The sequence below is a fragment of the Lytechinus pictus genome, chromosome 2, assembly GCF_037042905.1.
Source record: "Lytechinus pictus isolate F3 Inbred chromosome 2, Lp3.0, whole genome shotgun sequence".
Classification (NCBI taxonomy): Eukaryota; Metazoa; Echinodermata; class Echinoidea; order Temnopleuroida; family Toxopneustidae; genus Lytechinus; species Lytechinus pictus.
Window position 1 is genome coordinate 70,118,634 of NC_087246.1, and position 19,700 is coordinate 70,138,333.

The 19,700-nt window shown below is 36.1% G+C and overlaps 2 protein-coding genes and 1 pseudogene across 3 annotated transcripts in view; all 3 read right to left on the reverse strand.

Moving 5' to 3' along the window:
- Positions 1–330: 330 nt before the first annotated feature.
- On the reverse strand, positions 331–16,945 carry LOC135153201 (amine oxidase [flavin-containing] B-like). The gene is made up of 10 exons (XM_064095536.1): positions 16,862–16,945; positions 15,266–15,349; positions 14,548–14,623; positions 14,118–14,208; positions 7,740–7,793; positions 7,250–7,307; positions 4,460–4,557; positions 3,406–3,517; positions 2,950–3,012; positions 331–1,556 (listed from the first exon to the last, which is right to left on the reverse strand). The coding sequence occupies exons 2-10, from the start codon at positions 15,314–15,316 to the stop codon at positions 1,365–1,367; spliced, it is 795 nt and encodes a 264-aa protein (XP_063951606.1). The 5' UTR covers positions 15,317–15,349; positions 16,862–16,945; the 3' UTR covers positions 331–1,364.
- Positions 15,647–19,700, reverse strand: part of LOC135153200 (amine oxidase [flavin-containing] B-like) — a 32,886-nt gene continuing 28,832 nt past the window's right edge. For both annotated transcript variants that reach the window (XM_064095535.1, XM_064095534.1), the window contains exon 10: positions 15,647–18,711. The gene's annotated coding sequence lies outside the window, so the exon portion shown is untranslated. The remainder of the gene's footprint in view (positions 18,712–19,700) is intronic.
- LOC135153058 (uncharacterized) lies at positions 16,918–17,544 on the reverse strand (annotated as a pseudogene).

The window sequence follows — 19,700 nt, forward strand, 5'->3', positions numbered from 1 at the left end:
TCTATTACCCCTGCTAATTTTATCTCTGCCATTACTACCCCTGCTATTTGTACCTCTGCCATTATTACCTCTGCCACGTCTGCCATGTTTATCTCTGCCATGTTTACCTCTGCCATTTTTACACCGAACGCAATTAATCGCCACAGTTTTTATGGGTAGGATTTTAGTCTTTCAAAATTTAGGGCCGCACACCCCTACCCTTTCCAAATCGGAGAGCCCCCCCCCCCCCCGGCGAGTAGTAGAGATAACTAACCTATTAGCCGAGTCCCCCCCCCCCCCCGATCGCGAGTAGTAGAGATAACTAACCTAGTAGCCGGGTCCCCCCCCCCGATGGCGAGTATTAGAGATAACTAATCTATTAGCCGAGTCTCCCACCCCCTCCCTCCCAGATGGCGAGTAGTAGAAATAACTAAGCTATTAGCCGATAATTAAATATCAGCAATTTGTGGTTTTCCCTACATGTTTTTTTAAGAAATGATATAAACCTAACATGGGTAGCATATTGTTTTATAATTCGAAGTTAAGCGATTTGTTATCTAATTCTACCTAGACCCACTCTATACAATAACTATAATCATCATTTTAAAAATTACTTGTACCTTAAGTTTGCTTTTACATATCATTGAAAGATCGGCAAGTTCCCAAATATATATTTTTTCGAATGATGTATTCACCGTGCGTGCATTGTTTTGAGAAAAAAGTTTGTCAAACTGTCTACAAAATTACAATATTATCATAGTGCACGTCTTATCTATCTCTTAAGTATTTTCAATCAAACATGATTTGATTTTTTCCATCAAACACACTAAACTTGCATTATATTGAATTTGTGCACACTTTGCAACGTCAACAATTTTCCTGATAGAATATAAAAATAATTGGCGACAAAAAATCATAGCTCCTTAAAATACATCTCATTTGCATTCAAAACGTACCTTGATAATCATGTTTTTTCTTTTTTCTTTTTTGTTACCTTTACATGTTTCTTATGCCTATTATTGTCATTGTTATAACTTGTTATATTTCTTCTATGCCCCCAGGAGGGGCCGTCAAAGAAATAAAATCATTTTTATTGTCATTAATAGGACCACCCATCACTGAACACCATGTTTTTGAAAATATTGTCCAAAAATGCACTTAGTTTACTTTTATGCTCAGCACAGTAGACGCACTGAAAAATGGAAAATGTCTAATAATCTGTTTTCGTATTTATCTAAATCTGTTTCAAACACATTGGGTAATTTCAAATTGAACGTATAAAAAGTGGAAATCTGACAACTCTATTCCTGAAGATATAATACACATTATTCATAAAGCGGAGTAGTGCTTTAAAGGTTGAAGACGGAGAATGGGGGGGGGGGGGGCTATTGTAACAGTTTCAAAAATTGCTGTGCCCCTAAATTAACGGATGTTTGTATAAATGCATCCCTCTTTATCCATAAAGCCCCTCCTATGGCAGTGATGAGAAAAGATCCCCCAACGTATTTCAGAAACCCACTCAATGAAGGAAGATGCTTCTTTACCAAAGGTTCCTCAAATGGACGAGCCGGCATGTCCTGAAAACAGATAAGATATCAAAAACAATAATAACACAACGATGATGGTATACTTGTACTTCCTCCACCACAACATTGACTGTAACACAAATTTAATGTAAAATATGAAAAGTACTGCGGTCACAAAAAAGCAATTCTTTAAACTGGAACTACGGATTATCATCCGTGGCGGCACCAGGATTTTCAATCTAGGTGGCAAATGGAGGGGGGGGGGCATCGGAACATGAGGGGGGGGGGGCAATGGCGGACACGAATTTTTTTGCCTGTTTCACTAAATCTAGCATGGTGCGAGAGCTAAAATTTTAAATATAGATCTATCAACTTAAAAGGGAACTGTTAATGACCGTTTTCAGTTGCTGGTAAAGATACCGCACCAAATACATGCCAGCGCGAAGTGCAAGCTGATTTTTCTTAATATCCTGAAATGATATCTAGAGGTTACAAGTACTTTTTGTACCCACGGAAGTAAACAAACAATCGGTACAAGCGTGTGAGCTGAAGACTTTTAATATTCAGCACTTTTTTTGTAGAATTATGAACATGCAGGATGCGTATCTTGCTTTAAAAAATAATGAAAACTTATATTGACTTGAACACTGGATTTGTAACTTATATTCACAAATAATCGAGTGTATTGGACCCAAACAATTGTATTTTTGACTGAAATTTTCACTAAGCGTCGGGTAATTTGGACCAGACCTTTCCGAATTTAGGGGGACCTGTTACACCCACAAATGTAATAGCGCTCACAAATTTAACCCAATATGATAGCACATGCCCTGTTATCCTATTGAACACATCATTTGTTTATCTGAATCAAGAGCCACTGCGAAATTTTAAAATTTTATATGACCTGATTGGGAGCTAACAGTGACAGGATGACAAAATTTTCAAAATTTGAATCGTGAAAAATGCTTCTCTGGAGCGATTAAAACTTGAGTAAGGTGTTTATGATAACATTGACTCTACATTTATTTTTCAGTTTTCAGAATTTTATCACACTGAATTATACTACTAGAAAATTGTTACTACTAGCCACTACTAACAGCCACTACTACGAGTACTTCTACTACTACTACTACTACTACTACTACTACTACTACTACTACTAATACTACTACTACTACTACTACTATACTACTACTACTACTACTACTAATAATAATAATAATAATATTAATAATAATATTACTGCCATTGGTACATTCTAAATGACAAATTACAAGGGAACCCTTTAAGTATACTTACTCGGATTGTAAATTTTGTATAGAATAACATAGATAATTACAATGGCAGTATTTTTTTTAAACCATACAAAACAACGTTTGGTTAAGATTCCCTTTGTAACTAACTTTCTTTGGTATTTAAGTGATGGAATAAATTTTAGCCTCACCTGAGCCTCTGGTTCCTCCTGCCATATTTCATCCTTATTGATCTTACCCATTGCATACAGTATCTAGTGATAGAGGAGGAGAGAGGGGAGTGGGAGAGAGAGAGAGAGAGAGTGAAAGATAAATGGATCGAATGTCAGTAAGTCACATTTATCAAAATGACCCCTAGATCGATCAAAGCTGACAGACCTACGGTGAATGGCATACCATTGATCAGTTTGAAGTCAGCTTTGTTGGTGAGACTATGACGCTGGAATTGCCCATTACTTTATAATGGAATACTCCTATTTTCACGATCTTAGCAAAAACAAAATACATAGACTGTGAGAATTCACTGGAACCGTAAGCTTGAAATTGAATGAATCAATGAGTTACAATAACTTCGAAATAAAAGATTGAGGTATAATGAAAATTTATGAAGGACAAATTAATATGTCGCTCGTTTTTATATAAGCTACCTCTCTTGCAGCCCTCTCTCCTGCCTGGACAGCCCCGTCCATGTATCCAGACCACTTAGTAGCTGTCTCGGTGCCAGCAAAGAAAATACGACCAATTGGCTCTCGAATAACTCTGTTGTCAATAAAAAGAAGATAAATATTTCATTTGTTGATTAGTTGTAAAGGAAAATAAAAATTATTTTGAAAAAAACATGTCGCTGTCACACTAACGTAACTGATTCTAAAACGACCAATCGTATGCCATTCAAAAGAATGCACTGACTTTGTTTGGTCTTGCATTTGTTTTATTGGTGTGACATAGACTCAGAGACGGCGCCAAGATATTTCGAAAAAAATGGTGGAAAGTCAACGACGGATGACGTTATTTCACTCTGAACTTAATAACAGGGGTATTGTATCAACCCAAACTCTTTTCTTTAAATGTTCTCTCTATCTTCCTTCTTCCCTTTTCCAATCCCGTTTTTTCTTCAACCTCTTTGTTTTAATACTTGAATATTTTAATACTTGAAAAAAAATATAAGAGACGGTAGCCGTCTCTGGTACTGCTGCCCGTGGAGCTGCCCTGTGATTTCGATACGCCGCCTATTGTGCGGAATATTGTATTTTTAATGCTGCGCTCTCCAAATTATTCATGCGCGTAGGAATAATTCCCTAATAAGAAGTTTCAGCGTCGGATCTACTTGAAATAATGGTTGACATTAAAAAAAAAAAGGGAATCCGCTTTGCGGTGACAATCCTTTTCCTGTAATTTTTTTTATGTTATCATGATTGGCAGTAAATCATTTTGGCTTAGAATGGCATTCTTAGCACACTTTATCTAGGATTCATGTAAAAAAAGTAATCCCCACATATTGTGTCTTATGTTAGGAAAAATGTAGGGCCTTATTATACGATATGGCATGAATGCAAAAGAAAACAATCAAATCAAGGTAAATCAAAATATTGTACAGCCTCCTGTGAGTGACTGATTGTGAGAAGAAACAAATAGCTTTCTGCTTACAATGACATTAAACTTAATTCTTGTCGTTGTGAAACATCAAAGAAATGTTTTTACCTGCAGTATTTGGTGATAACTCCAGGTGGTGTGTAGCCGACATAACCCCCTCCTATAAAAGGTTCTTCCATCCAGTTCTTCTCAACATAGTAAACAGGCTACAGCAACAAAAACTTGATGTAAGTGGACATGCAGTAATATAACAATGGTTATAATTTAGATTCGCCATTGATAGATAGGTAAAAAAGTTTCAATCGATTTCAATTAAAAAATGCTCTTTATTGATGATGATAATAATTATAGCATTTTGAGGCGCCGATTATCTAGTTGCCTAATCAATGGAGCACTATATATTTCCCCGGCTTTAGCTCCAGCTGCTAAATGTGCTTGGTGCATTCAAGGAATTAATCCTGCCAGATACCCATTCTCCTCACCTGGGTTGAGTGTAGCACAATGTGGGTAAATTTCTTGCTGAAGGCAAACACGCCATGGTTGGGATTCGAACCCACTAGCCCACGATACCCCCTCTGAAAATATGTTTATAACTGTCGCACATGAACAAACGACTGGAGCTGGAAAATTCATGTTTACAAGTTTATATTGACACAATAAATTACATAGTAAAAAATACAAAGTAAGTGCATTAAAAAGGCTATACATTTAAAAGCTAATGCATTTTTTTTTATTTATGTATCTATTAAAAGTCAATACATAACATATGATACACAATTACATAAACAAATCTCCGAAGAATAGGAGTAAAACAGATTATATATATATATATATATATATACACATATATATACACACACGTAATTTAAATTATTTGAAACAGAAAAAAAGCTAATGCAATTTTTGGTGAAAGCCTATTAATGGTACTTTTGAAAATGGCTGACTTAAAGGAGAGGAGACTGGCACTTTGTGCTAAACTTTAGTGACAAAAAGACTGTAAGGAGGAGGGGGGGGGGTAGGGTTAAATCGTCCATTCTCTTTCATATTCTACACTCATCTTTTGTTGGGTGTGTCATCCAAAAAAGGCAATGGACCGTTTTTAAATCTTGTTGTTCTTGTTTGACATTGTTGATAGTTGTTTTAACAGCAAGAGATAATAGGTGTTTCTATGTTTTCCCCCTTGTTAATCATGTTTCACACAGAGAATGATTTGAAAGTGATTTTGCAAAACTTTTTTTTTTACAAAGCGCCTATCTTCTCTCCTCAAGTGTTGGTAAATTACATACCTGACATGCATTTGTGTATGTGATGTTATAATGTTCTAAGATAATTTTACATACTCTCCGTTGTGTATTCTTTCAATAATATTATTATGTTTGATGTAAGATTACTATTGAACATTGGGGCATAATATTGCAAAAATTGGTCGTATATAACCCATATATATTGTCACTAAATCCTTAAATGGTAAAATGAACTTTTTCAGTTTCCTTGATGTATACAATTTTCTATTGCATCACGTGATAGTAGGGCGATGTTTTGTTCATCGACCACACAAGAAAATTTATAGTGTTTGCAAGAGTTTCATTTTCAAATGTCAATTGAATTATTCTCGACCACTTTACTTTGTTCTGTTGGAAATGAAATAAAATAAATAAAATTTAATTGAAATAGGGTTAGCTCAATGGGCGATTCCATACGTGTCGTACGGGAAATTTCGACAACAAAAAATCTATTCATTCGAGAACAATTGCTTGGAGTCGTTTGACATTCTCTCCTAATTTATCTGATTCAGATATAAAGAATCAAGCGTTATGGAATAACTCATTGATCAAAATAGATAAGAAAGTTATATAAACAACTTTGGCTTAAAAATGGGATCACCAATATTAAATATTTTATGGATGAAAATAATTTTATAATTTTACAATTTTCTCTCACATACAACTTTTAAAAAAATACAAAATCAATTGTAATTCTCTTGAATGTAATTCATTGATTTCTGCAATACTAAATAAATGGAAACATATTCGTCAACATCTTATTGAGAGTAGACAGCTCAAGAAGATTTGTTGTATAATTTAAATAATGTTTTCAAGGTATGCAAGTTTATCCATAGAATTTCTGTTGAAAAAATCTTAAAGTCCCCGACTTCGCAAATAAAATGGCATCCATTTTAAATGAACCGGTTAATAATTGGAATTGACAGTACATGATTCCCTTTAAATGCCGTCTTTCAACAAAACACCGCTACTTTCAATATAAACTTTTCAATCGGATAATTGGGGTGAACAAACATCTTTACGATATTGGCGTGTCTGAATCTAATTTATGTACATTCTGTCTCTGTTGAAAGTATTTCGCATCTGTTTTCTTAGCTACAGATCTGAGATGTAAGGGGGCATGAGTATGAACGAGCAAAGCAAGTGAGCAACATAAATCCCTTTTTATGAAGAGTGTGTTTTTCATAAATGTAGGGAGCATTTCATTAGACTTGTATGCTTTATCTGACAAAGTCTCTTTTATCCGACAGTCACCATGGAAACAGCCGGGCACTTGTGCCTCTCAATCAAAGGTAAAACCGAGGAAAATGTCCGGCCTGACATCTTGTTAGATGACAAATGTTGATGAAACGCTCCCCAGGATAAAGGGTTTTTTCTTTAAAAAAGTTGATTTTGGTACAAAATGTTTCATGTCCAAAAAATAAGGAAAAGTAAAACGGAATCCCCTCTGCAACCAAACGATTTTTTTTTCGTATAACAAGGCAATAAAACAAATCATAGAATGTTAATAGATATCACCAAATGTCAATTATCTGTAGGAATATCTCTCACACTGTATTAGTACAAACTTTTTTAAATTTTAAAAACAATATAAAAACGCAATGTGATTTCTCACCTTTAGAGCTTCATCGGTTTTGAAAATTACTGCATACCTCTGAGCTATGAGATCTCTCCTAAATTATGAAATTGAAAATAATAATAATGAAAATAAGCTATATTCATGTCTATTTTCTGGCACCTACACCAGCAGTGACTACATTGAGTATCCCTGTATCAATGGAGAAACGTGTAAATTAGGTTTAATTCTTTGATATGTTCTTTTCCTTCTCTAGTTTTCCTCTAAAACTATTTTTTCTTTTTTGATCGCGTAATAATAATGATAAATTATATTGGTGTTGAGAATGATAAACGATAATGATAGCAGGGGTGATGGACAGAACTGAAGATAAAAAAATAAGTAAACGCTTCGAGAAAAAAAAAAGGATGAAAGACAACAATATTTTAAAGTGAAGGCACCAACTTTTTTTATTTCGTTTTATATATTTATGAACAAGAGTAAATATATTATCAGTATTTTTTATATTCATTTTTGATAAATGGTTTACCTCTGTTCTTTCGTAAGATGACAGTGGTCCTTCGCGCCATCGCCGGACATGAATCTAGAATTTAAATACAAGTTAATCATCTTCAAAAATTGTATAATTTATTCAATTTCAAATCATTTATCAACTTTGACAGTATAATGACGGATGCAACAACATCAATGCGGTAATTGGTGAGAGTGGCAACAATAATAATGACTGTTTGTTTTTGTATATCACCTTGAAAATAGGAAGCTTCATCAAGAAAATTAACTTATTCCGGGCAGACGTTTGTTAATTTCGTCTCTGGTAAATATGTTTTTAATTGATTTCTGTATTTCATCGCCATTTGAAATCAAGATTGAAATTAAAATGGAGTCCAATAAGAGACTAGATTTTAATTCGTCATGCGGACGAATTAGGTGGTCTGTCCTTATTCTCGCCATCATGATCACTATTACCATGTTCAAGCAGATCAATATGATCTTCATGATGACAACGGAATGTTCATTATGGATGGAATACTTGTGAAAGACGGGAGATGATAAAGCACTGTGAAAAGGGTCTCTTTGATATATGAAAATACATGTGATATGAAAAAAGTAATTATAATCTGTTTAATCTTGCTAAATTTTAACTTTCATACCTTTTACTTATCATAATGGATCATGTACGAGGTGGTAAAAAGAAAGAAAAAATGAAAAAAAAAATTATCTTGTTCACCCCCAGGACTCGAACCTGCGCCCCCGTGAACTCAAGTCAAGTGCGTTATCCATTGAGCCACGATATTCCCCATAGAGATTACACGTTCCCGTAGAGATTACACGTAAGCAACTTTGAGAATTACAAATCCAATTTTGCAAGCGAAAAACGGGCATGATCCTGGCATCCGATCGAAAAGACAGGTTGACACTTTCGAAGGCTTAGAATCTCAGCTACAACATACTAAAAGCTCAGGAAAAACTGACAAGAGGAAATGGAGATATGGCTCACGAAATAGAGGAATGTAGAATCTAGTTTTGAGAAAAAGTCATGTCCCATAGAGATTACACGTAAAATGAGGAAAAATGACATGCCTCTTTTCATCGCAATTTTACACCATGATGCGTTTTTCGAAATGAAAATTCATGCCTATTTACGAGAAAGAGTACATTCTAAACCACAACATATCGAAATTTGGGCAAAAAATGATCAATATTCACGGAGTTATGATCAAATTTGCATAAATTTGATGATGTCATTTTTGAAAAAATGAAATTTTCAGTTTAGGCGCAATTTTGATGACGTCATGATCAAATTGAGGGACATTGGTGACATGAAATCAAATCTACAAGTCATACTCTATCGATATATGAAAAAAAAATTGGGGTCAACGGACTATTTAAAGAGGTAATAGTGAATTTTCAATTGCCCCTTTTTTTGGCCATATATGGCCTGTAGTGAGAGCTCGCGCGCACACGTGCTGCAAAGTTTAACAGGTGATAATTTCGTTATTACTTGTCGTAGAAGGTTGATCAATGTATCAAATTGTTCAAAATTATATTATCGGTGCATTGATATAAAAAAAATTGGCGATTCTATGTTGGAAGATGCAATTACGCGCGAAAACGCGCGCGCATGTGTGCGCGCGCGTTTTTTTGCAAAATGCTTAAAATGGCCTGAAACGTATGGAAAATTAATTTGGAACGAATTTGAGCATTTTAAAATTTTAATGCGCACGTACGTGCGCGTCGAGGTGCGCGCGCGGAATTTGATGAAATTTTTAGTTGACCGTTGACCTGAAGTTGATGTATACCAAATATAGTTGATTTTTGATGACTCGTTATCGAGATATGATAATGACCTGATTTTTACAAAATGGCGCCTTGATGACGTCACGATGACCTAATGACCTTGAAAAAAGGAGGACACACTTCCGAAAGCTTAGAATCTCAGCTACATCATACCAAAAGCTTAGGAATAACTAACAAGAAAAAATGGAGATATAGCTCACGAAATAGAGGAATGTAGAATCTAGTTTTGAGAAAAAGTCATGTCCCATAGAGATTACACGTAAAATGAGGAAAAATGACATGCCTCTTTTCATCGCAATTTTACACCATGATGCGTTTCTCAAAATGAAAATTCATGTTAACTGACGAGAAAGAGTACATTCTAAACTACAACATATCGTAATCTGGGCGAAAAATAATCAATATTCACGGAGTTATGATCAAATTTGCATAAATTTGATGACGTCATTTTTGAAAAAATGAAATTTTCAGTTTAGGCGCAATTTTGATGACGTCATGATCAAATTGAGGGACAATGGTGACATGAAATCAAATCTACAACTCATACTCTATCGATATATGAAAAAAAAATTGGGGTCAATGGACTATTTAAAGAGCTACAGTGAATTTTCAATAGACATGTTTTTGCCCATATATGGCCTGTAGTGAGAGCTCGCGCGCACACGTGCTGCAAAGTTTAACGGGTGATAATTTCGTTATTACTTGTCGCAGAAGGTTGATCAAGGTATCAAATTGTTCAGAATTATATTATCGGTGCATTGATATAAAAAAATTTGGCGATTCTATGTTGGAAGATGCAATTACGCGCGAAAACGCGCGCGCATGTGCGTGCGCGCGTTTTTTTGCAAAACGCTTAAAATGGCCTGAAACGTATGGAAAATTAATTTGGAACGAATTTGAGCATTTTAAAATTTTAATGCGCGCGTACGTGCGCGTCGAGGTGCGCGCGCGAAATTTGATGGAATTTTTAGTTGACCGTTGACCTGAAATTGATGTATACCAAATATAGTTGATTTTTGATCACTCGTTATCGAGATATGATAATGACCTGATTTTTACAAAATGGCGCCTGGATGACGTCACGATGACCTAATGACCTTGAAAAAGTTGATTTTACTAGAAATCATAGGGCTTAAGGACTGACAGAAATTTGAAGGAAATTGATCATGTCAATTTCGAATGAACGTGTGTACAAAAAAGTGTACGGAAGAAATAAAAATAAACTAGATTTTAATTCGTCATGCGGACGAATTAGGTGGTCTGTCCTTATTCTCGCCATCATGATCACTATTACCATGTTCAAGCAGATCAATATGATCTTCATGATGACAACGGAATGTTCATTATGGATGGAATACTTGTGAAAGACGGGAGATGATAAAGCACTGTGAAAAGGGTCTCTTTGATATATGAAAATACATGTGATATGAAAAAAGTAATTATAATCTGTTTAATCTTGCTAAATTTTAACTTTCATACCTTTAAATTATCATAAAGGATCATGTACGAGGTGGTAAAAAGAAAAAAAAAAGAAAAAAAAATCATCTTGTTCACCCCCAGGACTCGAACCTGCGCCCCCGAGAACTCAAGTCAAGTGTGTTATCCATTGAGCCACGATATTCCCCATAGAGATTAAAAAACGGGCATGATCCTGACATCTGATCGAAAAATAGAGGGCACACTTCCGAAAGCTTAGAATCTCAGCTACATCATACCAAAAGCTCAGGGATAACTAACAAGAAAAAATGGAGATATAGCTCACGAAATAGAGGAATGTAGAATCTAGTTTTGAGAAAAAGTCATGTCCCATAGAGATTACACGTAAAATGAGGAAAAATGACATGCCTCTTTTCATCGCAATTTTACACCATGATGCGTTTTTCAAAATGAAAATTCATGTAAACTGACGAGAAAGAGTACATTCTAAACTACAACATATCGAAATCTGGGCGACAAATGATCAATATTCACGGAGTTATGATCAAATTTGCATAAATTTGATGACGTCATTTTTGAAAAAATGAAATTTTCAGTTTAGGCGCAATTTTGATGACGTCATGATCAAATTGAGGGACAATGGTGACATGAAATCAAATTTACAACTCATACTCTATCGATATATGAAAAAAAATTGGGGGTCAACGGACTATTTAAAGAGCTACAGTGAATTTTTAATAGGCATGTTTTTGCCCGTATATGGCCTATAGTAAGAGCTCGCGCGCACACGTGCTGCAAAGTTTAACGGGTGTTAATTTCGTTATTAATGGTCGTAGAAGGTTGATCAAGGTATCAAATTGCTCAGAATTATATTATCAATGCAACGATATAAAAAAAACGGCGTTTCTGCGTTTCTTTGAAGGCGTTACGCGCGGAAACGCGCGCGCATACCTGTGCGTGCGCAAATTTTTGAAATGCTTAAAATGACCTGAAACGTACTTTACTTTGGTCAAAAAGTGATTTTGAGCATTTTAAAAATTTGACGAGCGCGTACGCGCGCGTCGTGACCTCCAGGTGACCTTTGATGACATGACCTGTTGACCCTTGACCTGAAGTTGATGTGATGTTAATTTGATCGATTTTTGATAATTGATAATGGAGATATGATCGACAATGTGATTTTACAAAATGGCGCCTGGATGACGTCATCATGACCTGATGACCTTGAAAAAGTTGATTTTACTTGAAATCATACGGCTTGATGACTGACAGAAATTTGAAGGAAATTGACCATGTCGATTTCGAGTGAACGTGTGTACAAAAAAGTGTACGGAAGAAATAAAAATAAACTAGATTTTAATTCGTCATGCGGACGAATTAGGTGGTCTGTCCTTATTCTCGCCATCATGATCACTATAACCATGTTCAAGCAGATCAATATGATCTTCATGATGACAACGGAATGTTCATTTTGGATGGGATACTTGTGAAAGACGGGAGATGATAAAGCACTGTGAAAAGGGTCTCTTTGATATATGAAAATACATGTGATATGAAAAAAGTAATTATAATCTGTTTAATGTTGCTAAATTTTAACTTTCATACCTTTTAATTATCATAAAGGATCAGGTACGAGGTGGTAAAAAGAGAAAAAAAATGAAAAAAAAAATCATCTTGTTCACCCCCAGGACTCGAACCTGCGCCCCCGCGAACTCAAGTCAAGTGCGTTATCTATTGAGCCACGATATTCCCCATATAGATTACACGTTCCCATAGAGATTACATGTGAGCAAATTTCAGAATTACAAATCCAATTTTGCAAGCGAAAAACGGGCATGATCCTGGCATCTGATCGAAAAATGGAGGGCACACTTCCGAAAGCTTAGAATCGCAGCTACATCATACCAAAAGCTCAGGGATAACTAACAAGAAAAAATGGAGATATAGCTCACGAAATAGAGGAATGTAGAATCTAGTTTTGAGAAAAAGTCATGTCCCATAGAGATTACACGTAAAATGAGGAAAAATGACATGCCTCTTTTCATCGCAATTTTACACCATGATGCCTTTTTCAAAATGAAAATTCATGTTAACTGTCGAGAAAGAGTACATTCTAAACTACAACATATCGAAATCTGGGCGAAAAATAATCAATATTCACGGAGTTGTGATCAAATTTGCATAAATTTGATGACGTCATTTTTGAAAAAATGAAATTTTCAGTTTAGGCGCAATTTTGATGACGTCATGATCAAATTGAGGGACAATGGTGACATGAAATCAAATCTACAACTCATACTCTATCGATATATGAAAAAAAAATTGGGGTCAACGGACTTTTTAAAGAGCTACAGTGAATTTTCAATAGACATGTTTTTTCCCATATATGGCCTATAGTAAGAGCTCGCGCGCACACGTGCTGCAAACTTTAACGGGTGTTAATTTCGTTATTAATGGTCGTAGAAGGTTGATCAAGGTATCAAATTGCTCAGAATTATATTATCAATGCAATGATATAGAAAAAACGGCGTTTCTGCGTTGCGTTGAAGGCGTTACGCGCGGAAACGCGCGCGCATACCTGTGCGTGCGCAAATTTTTAAAATGCTTAAAATGACCTGAAACGTACTTTACTTTAGTCAAAAAGTGATTTTGAGCATTTTAAATTTTTGACGAGCGCGTACGCGCGCGTCGTGACCTCCAGGTGACCTTTGATGACATGACCTGTTGACCCTTGACCTGAAGTTGATGTGATGTTAATTTGATCGATTTTTGATAATTGATAATGGAGATATGATCGACAATGTGATTTTACAAAATGGCGTCTGGATGACGTCACGATGACGTGATGACCTTGAAAAAGTTGATTTTACTAGAAATCATAGAGCTTGATGACTGACAGAAATTTGAAGGAAATTAACCATGTCGATTTCGAATGAACGCGTGTACAAAAAAGTGTACGGAAGAAATAAAAATAAATAAATAAAGAATAAATAAAGAAAGAAAATTCTGGCGAAATCAATAGGTGATCTGTCGTTGACAGACCACCTAATAAAGAATAATAAATAAAGAAAGAAAATTCTGGCGAAATCAATAGGTGATCTGTCGTTGACAGACCACCTAATAAAGAAGAACGTGGTGGAGAAATATAATAAATATTTTTTTTAATACCAACCCAACTAGAGCATGCCAATTTTCAATTGTTGCCTTGCCATCGTATCGTATTTCTGATATTATGCCATCGGCCAAAACTGAGCCGGAGAAACCTGAAATGAAAAAATGTCGATGGAACCATGGTAATAAAACGTATATGAATTCATCAAAATAAAAAATGAGAGTGATAATTAAGAGAATTAATAATAAGAACAAAAATAATTACATTGATGATGATAATAATAATGATATTAATAATAATAATAATGATAATAATCCAAATAATATATAAGATTAAAAGAAGAACGTTTCATTTACCCAGTGTAGCGACTTTAGTTTGGAAGCGGCTCGTACTGTAAGATGTAATGCCCTACACATAAATGATGTAACATTTATACCATACATGGAAACGAATTGTCCACACAATCAAATGTCATTAAAATTATATTTACCGGAGTCTTTCCAAAATGGGCGTTCATAATATATGGTAGTCTTGATCACAGCCCCCATTGGGTAGCGTTGGTCAAGCTGAAATGAGAATAACAAAATAATATTCATACATTTAGGCAATTGTTTGTCAAATTGTCAGTATTTCTTTGCGCAGCTAACAATACAGTACCTTATAGGCGTAGAAGGTACTCACTGTTTGCAGTCGTGCAGGGGTGCTGTTTGTGGTATTCTCCACAGGCAGCACCCCTGGAAATCTAGTAGGTATGCTAAATATCAAACATGTAACCCACATGACCTACAATTTGCAATGATAACCTATTTTATTTTTATTTTTTTGCTTTGTCAAGTTTTTTATTTTTCAAAGCTCACCATCATTTGGTAGCAAAGAGCCCCCCCCCCTTTTTTTTTTTCAAATTTCACCCAGCACCCCTGTTTATAAATAGTTCCGAGGGCCCTGCTTTTATTGGCTCCTTAATCTTTTTTTCTCTATCTAATATTTTTTCATTGTGCCCTAAGCACTCCGCAGAGTGGATGCGGCTCATTATAAAATCTATCTATTATTAATCAACATGTTGTATAAGATTTGTTTATTCATTTGAACAAAACGTTTTAGTTTCAAATAAAAATTATGTTTGTTAGTTTTTTTTTTTTTTTTTTTTTTTTTTTGGGGGGGGGGGGAGGGTTATACTTTTGATCATACTAACTATCAAATAATCTCACCTGATTTCTCAGAGCTGGTAGTTTAGGTGTGAAGTTGATCTTAGTTAGCATGGCAGGAGGAAGAGCTGCTATTATATATTTTGCCTGAAGTGAATAAAAATGAAACCACTTATATACATATATATTACGACTCAAATGCATTAAGTACTACACACCTAAATAATCAAACTTGAAAAAAAAAATGCTGATATAATAATGGTATCTTATCAATTACACAACTGAAAGGTGAAAATACATTCTCGAGTGTAGTTCCTATTTACATTATATTATTGTGATATGAATAAGGTTGGAGTCTCACGTTTCAAGTCGGGTACCAATCATCATGATATTGTCACATATGCAAAGAAACATTTTGAGAAGAAAACACGTGGACAAATGATATGCCATTGCTCGCCGTTTAATTCCGTACGAGGCATCAAAACACAGAGGCAATATGCCTAAATAACATAAGAGGTGATAAACCTCAAAACAGTCTGAACAATGTCGTAAGACATAACGAAAAACTACATCTGTGGCATCCTATTAATCTTACTGAAAGATATGGTCACGTGATCGCCAGGAAGGGTAGTAACTCCTCCCTGGGAATGTTGATCACGTGACCCACCCGCAGGATAGTAGTTCCCACGGGTGTTTCCCTAAATCTTGGTAAACAACATCTTTGGAGCATATACTTTGATATCAATATTGGTGATCTGTCAGGTTTCAAACAAATTGTTTCTGAACAAAAACCTTCCACCCAATTAATAATTTTTTTTTTTTTTTTTTTTTTTTTTTTTGCCCCGTCATAAGTCGCATGATTCTGGAGCATACATGAACTTGTCATGCTTGCAAATAAAGCTACCTAATATATTGGCATGGAGCTGCATTAAACACTTAACCTCACATGAATGGATGCAAAATGCCTATAAAAGGACGTTCCTTCTAGGGTAAACTAAAGCAACTTCTAGTTGATATAATCATCTCAGGACTAAATGCATATAAGATGGAGGATACTGAGCACAATGGCCTGGATAAGGCATTACACACCATTTACAAACATTATCATGCAGCCCTTACAGCAAAACCTTCCAAAGACCATCAGTATCCTTTCAAAGAGTATAAACAAAACAGTATATTTTGCTCTCCTGTCTTAATTATCGTCCTTTCTTTCCCAGTTCGTTTTCGGTTCTCAAATTTATGCACGTCACCACAGGGACAGCCCCGTCTTGCGATTTCTGATCAACTAAGCAATTCCAAGAGTAAATAATGTATTGTACAACTACAATAAACAGGCTTTACCAAGCTGATTTATTCGAAAGAACTGGTTTGTCATAATTGACCTATACACTCTCCCGTGCAGTCCCTGCTTCTCACCCCTAAAATATGAAGAATAAAAAAATTGTTCGTCTATCTATTCATTCTATTCAGTTGTTCTTTCTTTCTTTTTACTTCCAAGTGTTATTATCCTCAATCCAGACACGTGCATATCATTATTGATAATAGCAAGGTAGTACTGTTGACGGTGCCCTTCACAAAGCCCGTAAAATGAAGTATGTACATAAACGACTAGAAACAATAAACGTAATAACACTAAGATACATTACAAAAGAAAAAAACCTTGCCAGAAGCCTCGAGTTCTCAAAATGTTTCTCAAGCTCGTCTCCTCTCCATATCTAAACAAATCCTGCTTCCCTTGCTGCAGTTCTGAAACTGTCAATGAGAATGTCTGAACCCGAATCAGAGAGGTGCACTCTATCTCTATTGAAGAGGCTGTGGATTGTGGGGTCAAATTCATGTTTGATGATGGTGGTATCCGACATCCTGGCTAGTTTCCTCCTAGCGTATTTGTTAAGAGACTTACGAACTCCATCCAAGGCCTCCTGTGAATTAGAGCCTTGCTTGCGACCATAGTAGAAGAGCCGCGGTAAAATACCAGACCAGGTGATATGGGTGTGCGGCATTCTCGTGCGTAGATCTTGGATGGCTGTGTCAATTGCCATCCTGCACCGGCAGACATCATACTGTCCGATGTCATTTGATCCTAAGTGGACAATAGCTAATGCAGGAGGAGTGCCGCATCTCAGCCGGTTAGAGACCATCCTGGGGAGATCCTGGAGCGTGGTGCCGCCTTGCTAATGCCAGCGGACCACGATACCTCGCTCTCCAAATTGCTGATAGTTGCGTTGTGAAGCTCGTTCTTTTGCTCTTCTGACCAGGCTATCCCCTACAATCCAGATCCAGTTTCCAGTCCCCTCTGCAATAAAAAAATGAGAGTTCCCGGAAGTAACATGTTTACACATGTACACATGCCCAGTGCACTGACATCTTTCTTGTCATATTACATTTATAGCTGATTGGCTATTATCTCTGTTATTGTACTTTGACAACTGATTGTAGTTAAGTTGATAAGTAGGTTAGGATGCATGATGTAAAGAGCTTTGAGAAAGTTTGAAAGGCACTATATGAATATTGAATTATTACTCATTATTGTCATCATGAACTTGGATATCCGTTCACACGCAAAGGGTAATTACAAATATGCACCCTATGCAGTATCCAATTGTCTACATTGTTATTAGCCGGCTAGATATATCTTTATTATTATTGTGTTACTTCTGCTTACATACATGTTTAGACAAATTACAAATGTGCTCCCCATGTAGAAACCCACTACTCGGCTAACTGGATTCTACCTTTATTATTATTGTACAGTTATGAATAAATGTAATAATACGTTGATGAAACTGCGACCAAGTATAGCGAATTATAAGTATGCTTCCTGAGTAGTAACCACAGGAACCATCCATAATTGTTTGCCCATAGCTTACATAACCTTCCCACATAGTTAGCTGTGGTAGTTACAATGTCGCAATAGGTCACCTTATGTAACATAGATAGGCATCACTACGCCATCTACCCATGGTCATAATTTGCTCGGGAGGTATACCCTTTAGGGCTGCCATTGTGGCTGCCCCAATGCGAAAGGAGTGTGTTCCATATTGGTTAGCCCCGACCCCCGACACAAACAGTGCTTTCTTCAATACTGCATTGAACTGATACCTGGAAAGGGGGGAGCCATTCATATAGCAGAAAAGTGGCCCTCTCCCTTTAGGCCGTACCCGTAAGTACGTCTCCATAGCCTTGACAGGGCATGTGCCCTCTGTCTTATTTTCTTTGATTTTAAGCTTGGTACCCCTCCCGTATTGGTCTGTCTTTGAAAATCTAATCTGTACCAACATGAATTGTGAATTTTCTTCCTGACCCCATTGGATATCATCTATAGCCAATATCTTCCTCCCATCATCACTCTGACTCTGAACCGTGAATTCTCCAACCCTCAAGAAGCCAAAGAAAGCCAACAAAAATGCCGCTTGAAACATTATTGACTCATACCTCGAGATTTGCAGCCGGCACGCCTGGGCGTTTGCCCTCTTTGTTTACCCACTGTTGATGAATGGGGGCAGGGCCTAGTCTGCAGGCACAGACCCTGATTGGAACTTTGATCAATAAGTGTGCCTCCACGCAAAGACTAGCACATACAAAACTTGCTGTTCCAATACAGGGTCTGCATAATCTTCCAAAAATCATTTCTCACGCTCCAAATCTGGCCCCACCTCCTTCTTTCAGAGTCACTTTCCATTGGCTAGTAAACATTGTCAATCAGCCTCCCAGGGGAACTGCTACCAGTGGCCAGTGAGAAGATAACTGATAACTCAGATAAGATTTAGCCAGTAGTTAATCCAACATAAACAATGTCCCATGCCCAGAAAACCCTCCAGGGATCTTGTGGTCTACATCCAAATGCAGAAATGAAATGGTCATTACTAGGGCCTATAGGAAATAGTCACATATCCCTGCTAGAACAAATCTTCCAGTCCTAAGCAGGGAAGTACAGGTAAGCTATAGTATAAAAATGTCTATTTCTTGTATTGGCCCATTATAGTTTGTTTTTTTATATCTTTCTGTTGGGTCATTTTTTTACTTTATATAGGTTGGAACTTCCTTCATGTATTTTATTAGCCCTATAATATATTATGAATATATCTAAGGATCAAGGACAAGTTCACCCAACAAAGAAGTTGATTTGAATAAAAAAAGGAAAATCCAACATTTTATAACACTGAAAATGTCCTCAAAATCGAATGTTAAATAAGAAAGTTTAATCACATTTCAAAGTTTCACATACAGTTTTCCACATCCTGGTCCGATTTACAAATGAGGAGACTATCCACTTTTTTGCATTTGATTATGTGAAATATTCTAATTTTCTCCTCATGTCAAATGAAACAACGACCAATTCCTCCCTGAACATGTTGAATCAGCTTGTTTATTACTATGGTTCAGTTAACTTGGTCCTTATTGCACAATTTAAACAATAACAAACAAATGAAATAGTGAGTTAGGGTTATAAACTGTCTCGTTTGCATCCCAGGTGTGCATGTCACATCACTGTTTT